The 12,280-nt window shown below is 37.7% G+C and overlaps 1 protein-coding gene across 1 annotated transcript in view; it reads right to left on the bottom strand.

The window, feature by feature from the left end:
• Positions 1 to 12,280, bottom strand: part of YWHAZ (tyrosine 3-monooxygenase/tryptophan 5-monooxygenase activation protein zeta) — a 31,120-nt gene that overhangs the window by 17,546 nt on the left and 1,294 nt on the right. The window contains exon 3 of the mRNA XM_029923285.1: positions 9,814 to 10,118. Coding sequence (XP_029779145.1) covers positions 9,814 to 10,107 — 294 coding nt within the window. The 5' untranslated portion in view covers positions 10,108 to 10,118. The remainder of the gene's footprint in view (positions 1 to 9,813; positions 10,119 to 12,280) is intronic.

Genomic DNA, 12,280 nt, shown 5'->3' on the forward strand with positions numbered 1-12,280 from the left:
AAATGTGATTCTCATTATCTGCAGTTAAGTACAGAACCCGAAAATACAGTCTAAAACTGAAGCCATTGTTTTTAATGAAATAAAACAGAGTGGTAATTTTCCCATTATTCTGACAATCCCCAATCCCTCTCAAAAATTCATACATGTTAACAGAGGAAACATCATGTCTCAATCTACAACTAAGGTGATACAACGATGAGACAGAAAGTCCGGAGCCTGGGTGGCTCAGCTGGTTGACTCCTGGGTTCAGCTCAGGTCATCATCTCATGGCTTCGTGGGTTCCATGCTAGCAGCAGAGAGCCTGCTTGAGATTCTCTTTCTCCCTTTCTCTCCCTACCTCCCCCACTCATGCTCTCTCTCTCTCCAAAAAAAAAAAAAAAAAAAAGGGGGGGGGCGCGAGAGAGAAAATATTAGTGATATGGTGTAACCTAACCTATGAGCCTCAGTTTCTGATCTGTGAAAATAAAAAAGCTAGGATGATGTTACTTCAAGCCTAAAATTCAATGATTCTAAAGTTCAACTTCCAGTTTATTATTTAATTACAAAACTCCTAATACCTTGCAGAAGTCATTTAAGTCAATTATAACAACACACTCAATAGGAAATTTAACTCCATGTAAGTTCAAATTTCTAGTCTTGCACAATTTGCTTGTGGAGAGTTTCCCCAGAACTTTCACTTTATTTTTTAGAGCCAAAGAGCCTCTTTATCATTCTTAGATCTAAAATCTTAAAAAGAAAGCACGCTTTTTGGTTGTTTTTGTTGCAATAGGGGCCCACTGATTTGGAAATTAGTCTCTTACTCCCTCTTGTGGCTAGAATGGCATTTTTTCTTCCTACTGCAATTTCCATTAGTTGCTTCCAACCAATTAGTTAAATGCCCCACCAAAAATGCTAATAATCAGGTGGTGTCAAGAACTAATTTGCAGACATTTCTACTTAAACTCACTTTTCTATGCAATGTTGGCTTCCGAATAAGGTCATATGGCATGAAAAGACAAGAGTTGCATAACTTCAAGGATGGGCATCACAGGATTCTGACTAATCACTCAACTGAATACATTTTCTATTAATAAATACATGGCACATCTTTACCATTTAACTTCTAAAAAATCAACAACTGAATTGGAGAAAACCAAGATATATTATTATCCCTGGTGTTTAAGAAATGTCAAAGCCAGCCTAAAATTTCATTCTAATTCATGCTGAAAGCTATAGTGGTTGCTCCCTGATTGCTCCCCCAATTGAATCAAAGGATGTTTGCAGAAAACTTAATAATCTTAGGATAATCAATGTTTCACCTCATATTCAAAATGTAGCTCTTAATGATTAAAAGTAAACGGTGGACAGTACCCAAAAGAATTTATAGACCATTAAGTGATGACTATTAAAATTGTTCTGACATGCTTGGGGGGGGGGGCAGCGTTCCTTCTCCTCTGCGGCAGAATCCCTTTTATAGCTCGCGTCAACCTTGACCTGGTTGTTCACCAATCAAGGCCCCATTTCTCAATACTTCCATCACAAAACACTTTTTGTTTAAAACGGCTAATTTTGTAGCCTATGAACAAGTAATATATTGTATCATTTATCTTGAATGTATCATAGGTAAGCTGCTATATAACGATTGCCACTTCAGATAGCTGTGAAATTAGGTGATTAACTAGCTGTTACTTAACCTTCTAATTTCTGTATAAGTCTAATTACATGAAACAGAAGTTGGTGTTTTGATTTTTTACTTTGCTTTTCTGTTTGGAGTGTCATCGCAACTACTGTATTGTAAACGATGGAAAATAATTGCATATGTTAAAAAAATATGAAACTTTATAAAGTAAAAAAAATAATAAAATTTTTAAATAAAAAAATAAAAAAAAAATAAAACAGCTAATTTGATAGTGTTGTTTAATTTTCACATATACATTGTAGTATAGTACGTATAAACTCCTTTGGGGGGACTATATTAGTTGCTTTTTAAAAAAAGGTGAAGACCAGTTCTTTAATATTCAACCAACATGAAGTAATTCCCCTCTCTCTTATTATATTATTTGTGTATGTTGTCAAGATTTTTTTTAAAGCAAGGACTTTTAATATTTATTATATTTATTTGTTAATAGAACAGGGATCTTGTAAGATAATCAACAAATATTAAATATAAGAAGTTCTGGCAGTTTGTTAAAATTCTTATTTAACTTGAAAATTAATAAATCAAGCCATACTGAAGTGGTATCAGGGGTACAAAAGAAAGTAAATGTAAATTTGCTATTTAGTATATCACCATGGGTATGTGTTAACTCAGTAATTCTCAAAACATCCTAACGGTAGATAGTATCATCATTCCCATTTTGGAAATGTAGAAATAGTCAGAAATGTAATAACTTGCCCAAAGTCAGAAAAAAAAATTTCAACACCCAAAATTCTGCATAGCCTGTTAGATTCTACCATCCCTTTAAAGGTAGTGCACACTTTATTTTTAGAGCAATTACACAAGACTATTCTTCAAGTCTTATCCCTGTGATCCAATTAAATTAACAGTCTGATGATAATCCCCTCTATCAGATGAAAACAACTAAAGGGGGAGCTAGAAGGAAAAGTCATTATTCGTAACAAAGAGCATCAGTGATCACTTTGGGATGTCGTATTTCCAAACATCTTCCAAACACAGTAGTACTCAAATTACTGAATTGAGAATTTACTTGTTCTACCACAGCCTGCCTATATATAATACTGCCCTCAACTGTCAATTCCACAGAATCACATTTTGAAAGTAATACATTTGGGGTAGGATTTTTATCAAATGTCACTCTATAAAATGTGGTCCAAGTAGATTTATGTCCTTCTAAACTGTGGAGAATGATGTTTATTTTATGTGTTAAGAAGCAAAAGAAAAAAAAAGAACAGTTCATGAGTCTTGGATCAACAAATAGGTCTTTTTCAGAAAAACATTTGTAATTACTCAATTAAGATGAGAAACCCCCAATGCAGACCAGGTTGGGTTCCTCGGTAATACTGCTAATTAAAAAAAACTCTTAGACCCCAAAAGCTATTTTCAAGAAGGGAATTAACCTCCACTGAAAAGTGTTTTTAACTTCTTGTTAATTCAAATAAATGAAATCCCAATATAACAAAAATTGGGCACTCCTTGTGAATTAAATGCAATAGGGTCTTTCTTATATTTAAAAAAAAAAGCATACATGCCAACCATCTTCTTTTGATCTACTTAACTCTATATACTAACATTTGATTGACTGTCCCTACATTCTCACCTTGTCATCCTGCCCCTGGCTAACCCCACTGTAAGCACATTTTCATTTAGGGGAGAAGGGAAGAATGCTAACAAAGTCTGTCAAAAGAAACTCACAAAAGTTTTTATGATGAAACCTTTTAGTAATCTATTCCAATGTAAACAAATGAGCATGTGCATATCACAGGATCATACTGATAACAATCACCTAGCTATACATCCATGTTTTGTTGCCCCAAGAGCCAACCCTATAGCAATAAATAAAAAGGCAAGCCACTACAAAATAACTAGTAAATTCTGGCAAGATGTAAGACTACTGTATACCACATTACTACTTATGTCACACAACTGGATCTTACCCAAAAATGCAAAACTAAATCAATGACAAATGACAACTGGAACCACATTTTCATTAAGAACAAATGAAGAGGGGCGCCTGGGTGGCTCACTCAGTTAAGTGTCGACTTCGGCTCAGGTCATGATCTCACGGCTCTACTCATGGGTTCGAGCCCCATGTCAGGCTCTTGCTGACAGCTCAGAGCCTGGAGCCTGCTTCGGATTCTGTGTCTCCCTCTCTCTGACCCTCCCCTGCTCGCTCTGTCTCTGTTTCTCAAAAATAAAAAAAATAAAACATTAAAAAACAAAGAGCCTTGGGGCGCCTGAGTGGCTAAGTCGGTTAAGCCTCCGACTTTGGCTCAGGTCAGATCTCACATTCGTGGGTTCCAGCCTCGTGTTAGGCTCTGTGCTGAGCGCTAGCTCAGGACCTGGAGCCTGCTTCTGGTTCTGTGTCTCCTCCCTCTGCCCCTTCCTCTCTCATGCTCTGTCTCTCTCTGTATGAAAAATAAATAAAACATTAAAAAAAATTAAAAAAATAAAAAATAAAAAACAAAGAGCCTTAAAAAAAAAAAAAGAACAAATGAAGAGTGACCTGTTGCACAGAAATGTACCTAATCCACTGGGAACTGCTGAGACACGGTGGTTAGGCAGTGTTACTCCAATTCAAATCTGTGCTACCTAAAAAATATTGGTATGCTTAGTATCACATTAAATACCATAAACATCAATGCTCTGCCCTGTTTTCAAGGAGAATGAAAGAACAGAGCCAATCCTCTGAAGCTGAAAAAAACAAAACAAAACATGACTAAAGTAAATTCTAAATCAGAGTAATGAAGCAGAAATCATCAGGCCATAAAGATGGGATTTAGCAACGGTTTGTATCAGGAACAGCGGTTAAGACCAAATGAGTCAAAGGCTAGGTGTATGAGATTTTGACAAAAATAGAGAAGTCATACAGAAGGAAACCAGTGTTTTACAGATATATAAGAGCTGTATGCAGCACAGAACTGTTAAAATGTGGTAGACAGAAAGGACAGGTTAATTTCTAAAGAAAGATGAACCCTAGCTTTTGGCATATTGAAACTGAGCAATCCTAAATCTCCTAAAAAGCAGTGTTTATTCTCAATGTAAAACCACTGCAATAAAGACCTAGAAGAATGAGGATGAAATCACAATAGGGATCTCAGAAATTCTAGGAAAAATAATATTCTATAACTATTATTTCAGTGGACTACAGTTTTTTAAAACATCATTGATACCTGAACAGCTATAATATTAAGCTAAAAGAAATTTCACACACATACACATTCTTCAGTATGAATGTACCAAAGATGCCTACTTTAGTATCAAAAAGCATGTAGTCAAATTAATCTCAATAGTCCAATAACATTTAATTAAATATTAAAAAAGCAGAACTATTTCATACCCTGGGCTCCCTCCATGTGCCCGAACTACCATAGATACATATAGAAAATTCAGCAAGAGTATCTCTATAGACTGTAGATACTATATTCATGGGGTAAAAGTCTTTCATAGCTTAAAGACCCAATTATAAAAACAAGATTTATGTATAAATAATGATTAACAAACTATAAAATAGAAGGCACAGAGAATCTATTCTGGTATTAGTAAAAGGAGAAAATCAGTTCAAAGAACAGAACCAAACTGTCAAAGATCAAATTTCCAAAAAATGTCACATTATAAAAGCTCTGATTTTCCTTATAAAAACAACTATTTTTGCATGTCACCTTCTAAGAGGCAAAATTGGTGTCGTTTTTAAAATTTATGTTTTGAGAGAGAGAGAAAACAAGCAGGGGAGGGGCAGAAAAGAGAGACAGAATCTCAAGCAGGCTCTGCACCATCAGCACAGCTCACCAACTGTGAGGTCACGACCTGAGCCAGATAAAGAGTCAGATGCTTAACCAACTGTGCCACCCATATATGCCGCTGGTGTCGTTTTCTTTGCTTAAGTTTTTTCCAGTGCTTTGAAGTCACCCATTCCTTAGCTTACAACACTATATGAGGTATATATAGTAGGCACAGTAGTACAGTACAATCTAACCAGTACCCATCCCTCCTAGTCTCATCTCTTGCAGTCTGATGGGCATTTTAAAAAAGCATTTTAAAGGAACCAATGTTCTCTCCACCTAATATTCCGACAGAATGATCATGGATGCAACCCAGGTGCCAGGAAAGTACCCCATTCTTACTAAAGTACTGGTATACTGGAAAAGGAAAGGTAGCCTGTTGCTCTTAATCAAGTTGTTGATCATTCTGCCCCTTCCCACCAGACAGCAAACACCTGCCTTTCTAGTGTCATTCCTTTATTTTCTTTCATTTCCCTTTCATATACCTCAAACTTCCCAACTGTATAAAATACCTCACCAGGTGTAGTACTTACTGCTTATCATGGTAACTCTTCAAAGAATATTGAATTTTATTATCAAAAAGCCTGTCCAATGTATTCCTCTTTAGAAGAGACTGTAGGCATGTATCTACTATGCCACAGAAAACCTCTGCATTTTGAAACATACAAAAAAAAAGTCTTTTGACAAAAACATGTAAAGATACTAAGTGGTAAAGATGAGTACAACACTATAGAATTCTTTTGAGAAGCCCTTATTCAAATAAATGAGCTGCCTAGTGATTTTCAACTTAGAATTCCATATGGCTGTTTTCAAAGCCCAAGGCACATATTAAGATACTCAGACCAGGAAAGCCCCCAAAGCTACCCGGCTATTTAGCTGCTTAACAGCAGTTGTGAAGGCTGGAGATAAAACCCAGTGCCCAGCAACCACACCTCAGAAGTGCCTTGGGCAAGTAAAAATGTAGAGAAACTTAATAAAATTGCGTTCAGTCAAGTTAAATGAGTTAACTATTACTATTACTCAACTACTGTTGCCAACAGTTACAAATGCTAAATTCAAGATTTTACTGCTTCACATTCCACATGCTGTTCCTTGCCTTATTCTTATAGCTTTCACATTTTTTAATAGAACTTCGGAAAATTTACTGGTCAGTATGGACCCTCTAGCCCACAATAAAACAGTTTTTAAGGCTTCTTGGATTTAAATCCCATTCCTGCACTCTTGAGTTAAGAGACTCCTGATTTTCATTCCTCATAACAATCTTACAGGGTAGACATTATTCTAACTGAACTCCCTCCGTTTTCTCAGAGGGAATGCATGCTTTCCTTAGGCCTTATAACTATTATTAGACGGTTAAAGGTTGGTCTGACTCAAAACCTGGCATTCTTTTTACACCACTACATTCTTCTTTGAACTTGAATTAGGTTTTCTAGTGTATATTTCCTCATTTTGTCATTTCACATTCAAGACAAAACTATCCAATATTTAGCTTCGTCTTGTGGGTTTATGCAGAGGAGGTATTAGAGATCACTAGTGTTGAGTCCCTGGCCGACTACCGAAAAAGCTTTTGGTCTAAGATCTGGCAGGAAAAGGCAGATTGCACTAATTCACATATTGCAAACTTCAAATTAACAACACAAGGAAGAACCCCAAGTTCTCTAGCATAAAGAGAAGTCCGTGTTGTGAAGAATATGCCTGTGACCATTTTCCACAGTAATGCTCTACAATTCTTGCACAAAGCGACAAGGCTACGCTTTCTCTGTTTAGTAAATGGTATAAATTAAACAAACAGTTGATAAATGCACATAACCAGAATAGCAATCACCATTTTATAACTGACTAAAAAGCTCTTTACAAAAACTCAGCTCCTCTTTCTGGGAAAAGGGTCTTAGCCAGTATGATAAAGGTGCTCAATAGGACAATGATGTCTGGTTCATCACTAACGCAACTGAACAGTAACATTAATTCTGAAAAGGGATCACCTGCTTATTTTTCTCAAATGAAGAAAAAAATGAAAATTTGAAAAAAGCTAGAATAAAAATTATGATTATCTTTTACCATGTAAGTGAGCCCTTCCAATATAATTAAAACAAATTTTCACTAATCATCAAGTACACCAGAGAATTTTCTCTCCAGGAGAAATGGCAGTTCTGCTGTATTCTCTTCTTCTGTTTTACTTGAAGGACGAAAAGGAATTTTATATAAGATGCTTTCAGAGCCAACGTGACCTGTTTGAAAAAAGATGACAGGCCTACTTGTAAAGAACCACAATATCTGTAAATACTGAATTTTCCCAAGATGAAACAGAAAAGGCCTTGGAAAATTAGCAGTGCTGCTGACCTAGTTCTATTACCCTCTTTTCCAAAAGAAGACTTTTTGTTCATTTACTTAGCAAATACCTGAATATATACTATATGTTACAAAGCACGAACCACACAAAGACCAGTAATGGAGCAGAGGCAAAAGATTTTTAGATCACTCAAAGACAAAAGCTGGAATCAAAACTGTTTAGCTTTTATATAGTGAAGGAATTAAACTTTCATTTATCTATACACTCAAGGTAGAAATTTCATTTAGACTTGGTGAGAAGCCAAGTCTCCTTATTCTGAAGAACATGGGTAGTCCCCAATAAATATTAAACCTCATCAATAATCAAATCAACAAACAGCATCCATTTAGAGATTAATCTATTTATTCTCACCCACTGATCCTATGCAGTATTTTTTTTTCCTTGATAAGGAAATGAAAGGGAAACAAAGTTAAAACTATTGGTCTTTTCCTAGAAAAATCCTCACAATGACAGGGACTTTTATACCTTGTATGGGGAAAACCTGAAATACCTACCTGTAATAGCAAAGAAGCTTGTTAGTAAAAAGTAAATGTTACTATATCCCCTTTTATTCCCAAGGTTCCTAAGCCAACAAACTCTGTGAAACCAAAATAAAAATTACCTAATCTATCAGGTATAACCACCAAAGTTAACAAAATTCAGTAACATATATGCAGGTACTAGCCAGTAAAGAAAGTGGGGGAAAAAAACCCCAAAACATTTTTTATTACAGAAAAACATATTTTTGAATTTTAAATATTCTTATTACCATAACAAACCACAAGATAAAAATTTGTTATTTAGCCTTAATAAAAACATGGAATTCTTTTCCTAGCTTAAAAATAAATGATACCTCTATCAATGTGAAGATTTTAAATGAGAGAAAAAAAAAAAGCCCAAGACAGATACTACATGAGAAGACTTTTTGAGCACATTAAGATAAAATATATTGCTCTTTAAAAGACAGCATGAAGAAAGTACCATTTCAGAAAAATATTCATAATTCAGGACATAAAGCTATTCTATTAGTAATTAAAGACTTGTGTAAGGGAATATTAATTAATACCATCACAACTTTAATAAAAGCCCCAAATCTAAAACCACATCACAAATAATCCTATTTTGCTCATTATAGTAGCCTTTCCATGAACAAAGGTCAAATAAGTGTGCACCTGGATTTCTATTCCAAGTCCCAAAATCAGTAACCTGTCCAGAGAACCCAGCATACGCTTTCCCTATACAAGAGCCCTAACATAGTGAGACCCAGTGCGTACAGGTAATCGTTTAGTAAAATCACTCCTGCTTCATTCAAAAAGTATTAATGCATATATGTTATATGCTAAATGACTGGATCTTCAGATTTAAACTTTTCTGAATGAGAATGCTATCATTTGTAAGAAAACGGATTAAAATTAACAAAAAATGCTATGTTCTATTAAGCTTTTTAGAGAAGCAGTGCTCTCTGCTCATTATTTCTTGACAGGACCTAGAAAATTCAAGTTTGAGTTATTCATGATCTTTTACTGTAGCTGTCAGTGTTCAAAATTGACCTCTAACACTTACATGCAGAAGAGGCAAAAAGCAACTCTGAAGCCAGACTTTTTGGCATAGCTAATTCATTACATTATAATGGCTAAACCAGGGGAGGGTATCAGATCTGCAATGAGTCTTCTATTACATCTCTTTGTACATAAAACAAGATATGCAAAACTCCTGTATCCACAGATGTACATTTAAGAAAATGAGTTCTAGAACTACTACAAATACATTAACTGAAATATCTTTCCAAGTATAAAATATGCTACCAGTCTTTTTTAGTCTATCTAAGGTGAATAATAATCAGTACTCCATTTAATTTATACAAACTTAACTACAACTGTTCTAATACCTTTTAGTAATGATACCTTGGAGACTTCCAAATTTAGAACACTCAATTTTATAAAAGAAAAGAAAACCCAAAGAAAGAAAAAGTTGAGAGCAACACCTAACATCCATTACAGGAGCCCTGAATCACGGTGAAGCTAGGCTGAATGTTTGATTCTCACCAGTACATCATTGCAGATATCTCTTAGCTCGGTCTCAATTTTCTCTCTGTATTCTCGAGCCATCTGCTGTTTTTTCTCAGCACCTTCCGTCTTTTGCTCAATACTTGAGACGACCCTCCAAGATGACCTACGGGCTCCTACAACATTTTTATAAGCAACTGAGAGAAGATTCCTCTCCTCATTGGATAATTCCGCTCCTTGCTCAGTTACAGACTTCATGCAGGCTGCCATGTCATCATATCGCTCAGCCTGCTCGGCCAGTTTGGCCTTCTGCACCAGCTCATTTTTATCCATGACTGGATGTTCTGCAGGGAAAAGAAGTAACATTTAGATATTTTTTCCATCAAAATGAACAGACTCAAAATTATACCTTTTGTAAATGTTGTATTAACACCTCAAACCTAGCTGTGGAAAAATCTTCACGTGAGGAATTAATGCAGTCCCACAAAAGGATAACCAGAAGGGGGAGGAGCATTCAGGGGGCCAATTTAAAGGCGCTAACATAAATGTAGCAAAACTAAAATTATCACCTTTGTTCATTCAGATGATTCTAATTTCACATAAAGTCAAAGCACATTTGATCAAAGGCTACCTTAAAATCCAACCCTTACCTTAGCTGGCCCAAATCTCAATTCCAATTTCCACTATCCTAAGTAATCCAGAAGTCAGCAGTTTTTCTTTAGTGAAAGCACTGCCAATGAAGAACATTACAACCTCTACCATTTTTCCAGAATCCTGATTCAAGTCAGCTTAATGTAATTCATGTCTTTCCATTTTAATAATACCTAGTGTTCTAATCAGAAGCATTTAAGTTTATTTTACTGGTATAACCCCCCCCCCCCCCCCCAAACCAGGGATTCTGGCCACATTTGACAGCTGATCAGAGCAAGACAGTTTTCTAGAACAGACCAAACTGCCAGATTTAAGGCATTCTGAATACAAAACACCCACCCACCATCGCCATCTAACAGACCCTAAGGCCTCATTCACCTGTACCTGGTCACACACACATGCTTTAAAACTACAGCCAGGAATCCTGACTCTTAACTTCATGTGAGCACTAAAATGTATATATTAAGTGCTTCTAGTGTGATCAGTGTTTATGTCGCTGCTCTAAGTTTAAATGCAGTTATTGCACTGTTTCCAGTAGTCAAAATTTAATTGATTATATTCATCACTCAAGCTGCCCTTACCATAACTTGCCACCTAATTCTCTCATTTCAAAGCTCCCTAGATCTTTTAATTTACCAATTATACTTCTCCTTAGAGTTATCCTTCTGAAACCTGCTAAAACAGCACAGAAAGATACTAAACCATACACTGATCACACGGAATAAGTGATATAGAGCCTGAAGTGCACTATTAAAAGGTGAACAGAAGAGCCACTGTCACTAGAAGAATGGACTCCCCGGTATCAGATCTTTTACCTTCCCAGGAAAACCCCACAATCCTTCTTTTTTGAGGCCAAATCAGAACAACGTGAACAACTAATCATCTAGCTTGGATGCAAGGGATGCCGTGTCAAGGCGAAACTATTTAAATTTATGATTACATACCCCCACACCGCTCAAAATTACTAATTTTCCCCCTAGGATCTAAAGAACGCCCTTAGGCTAATGCTGCTGCTGACGAAAAATTATCAAAAACCAGCACAAAACCAGCACAAAACCAGTACAAAGGTTTCTCTCCCCAACCCCTCGGGTACAAGGGGAAGTGGAGCAGGCTTCTCACACAGTAACGAGTACTCCAAGGTCTCGCCTCGTTATTGCGGAGAAGACTCGCCGCACCCATTTAACCCTTAACCGACGTAAGACGCCGAGGGAGGTGAAACAAACACGGGCAGACCTTGACTTTAAAGTGCAAATCCTTCCGTCCGCGCTCTCCGCAACCACCCCTCCTTGGCTCCGCCCAAGTCCCCGATTCTCCCTCTTTGTCATGGCGGATCTGTGTCAAGGAGCCCAACCTACTGCTGAGTGTTAATTCCCCCCACCAGAGCGAGAGGGAGGAGCAGCGCGCCCCCGCCCGAGCCGGGGAAGGGTGGGGGGGGAGCAGCCTGCCCGCCCCGGGGGCAGAGACGCCAGCGCCGCCCGCAGAAGCGGAACCACGACCGGCCGGCGGCGGACACACCCCACTCTCCCACCCGCGTCTCCTCCGCCACCGGACACCGCTGGTGCTCATTTAGGCTCTAAGGACCCGACAGCTGCAGCAGGTGGGGGAGGGGGCAAGAGCCACACCCTGGCGAGCGGGGCCACAGCCGGCTGTTAGGCTCAGCCTTACACGCCCCAAGAGGTCACCGTCTCAGTTCAAGCCCACCAGACAGACGGCCCACCGTCTTTCCCATTCTCTCCTCGATCCCCTTCTGGGCTCACAGCTCCCCATTCACCCAAAAGGGGGGGGGAACCATCCCCATCCCCCACCCCACCCCGGAACCCAGGAAATTCGGCCCCGAGTCCCAGGCCAGCCCCAC

This window comes from Suricata suricatta, chromosome 15 (assembly GCF_006229205.1).
Source record: "Suricata suricatta isolate VVHF042 chromosome 15, meerkat_22Aug2017_6uvM2_HiC, whole genome shotgun sequence".
Classification (NCBI taxonomy): domain Eukaryota; kingdom Metazoa; phylum Chordata; class Mammalia; order Carnivora; family Herpestidae; genus Suricata; species Suricata suricatta.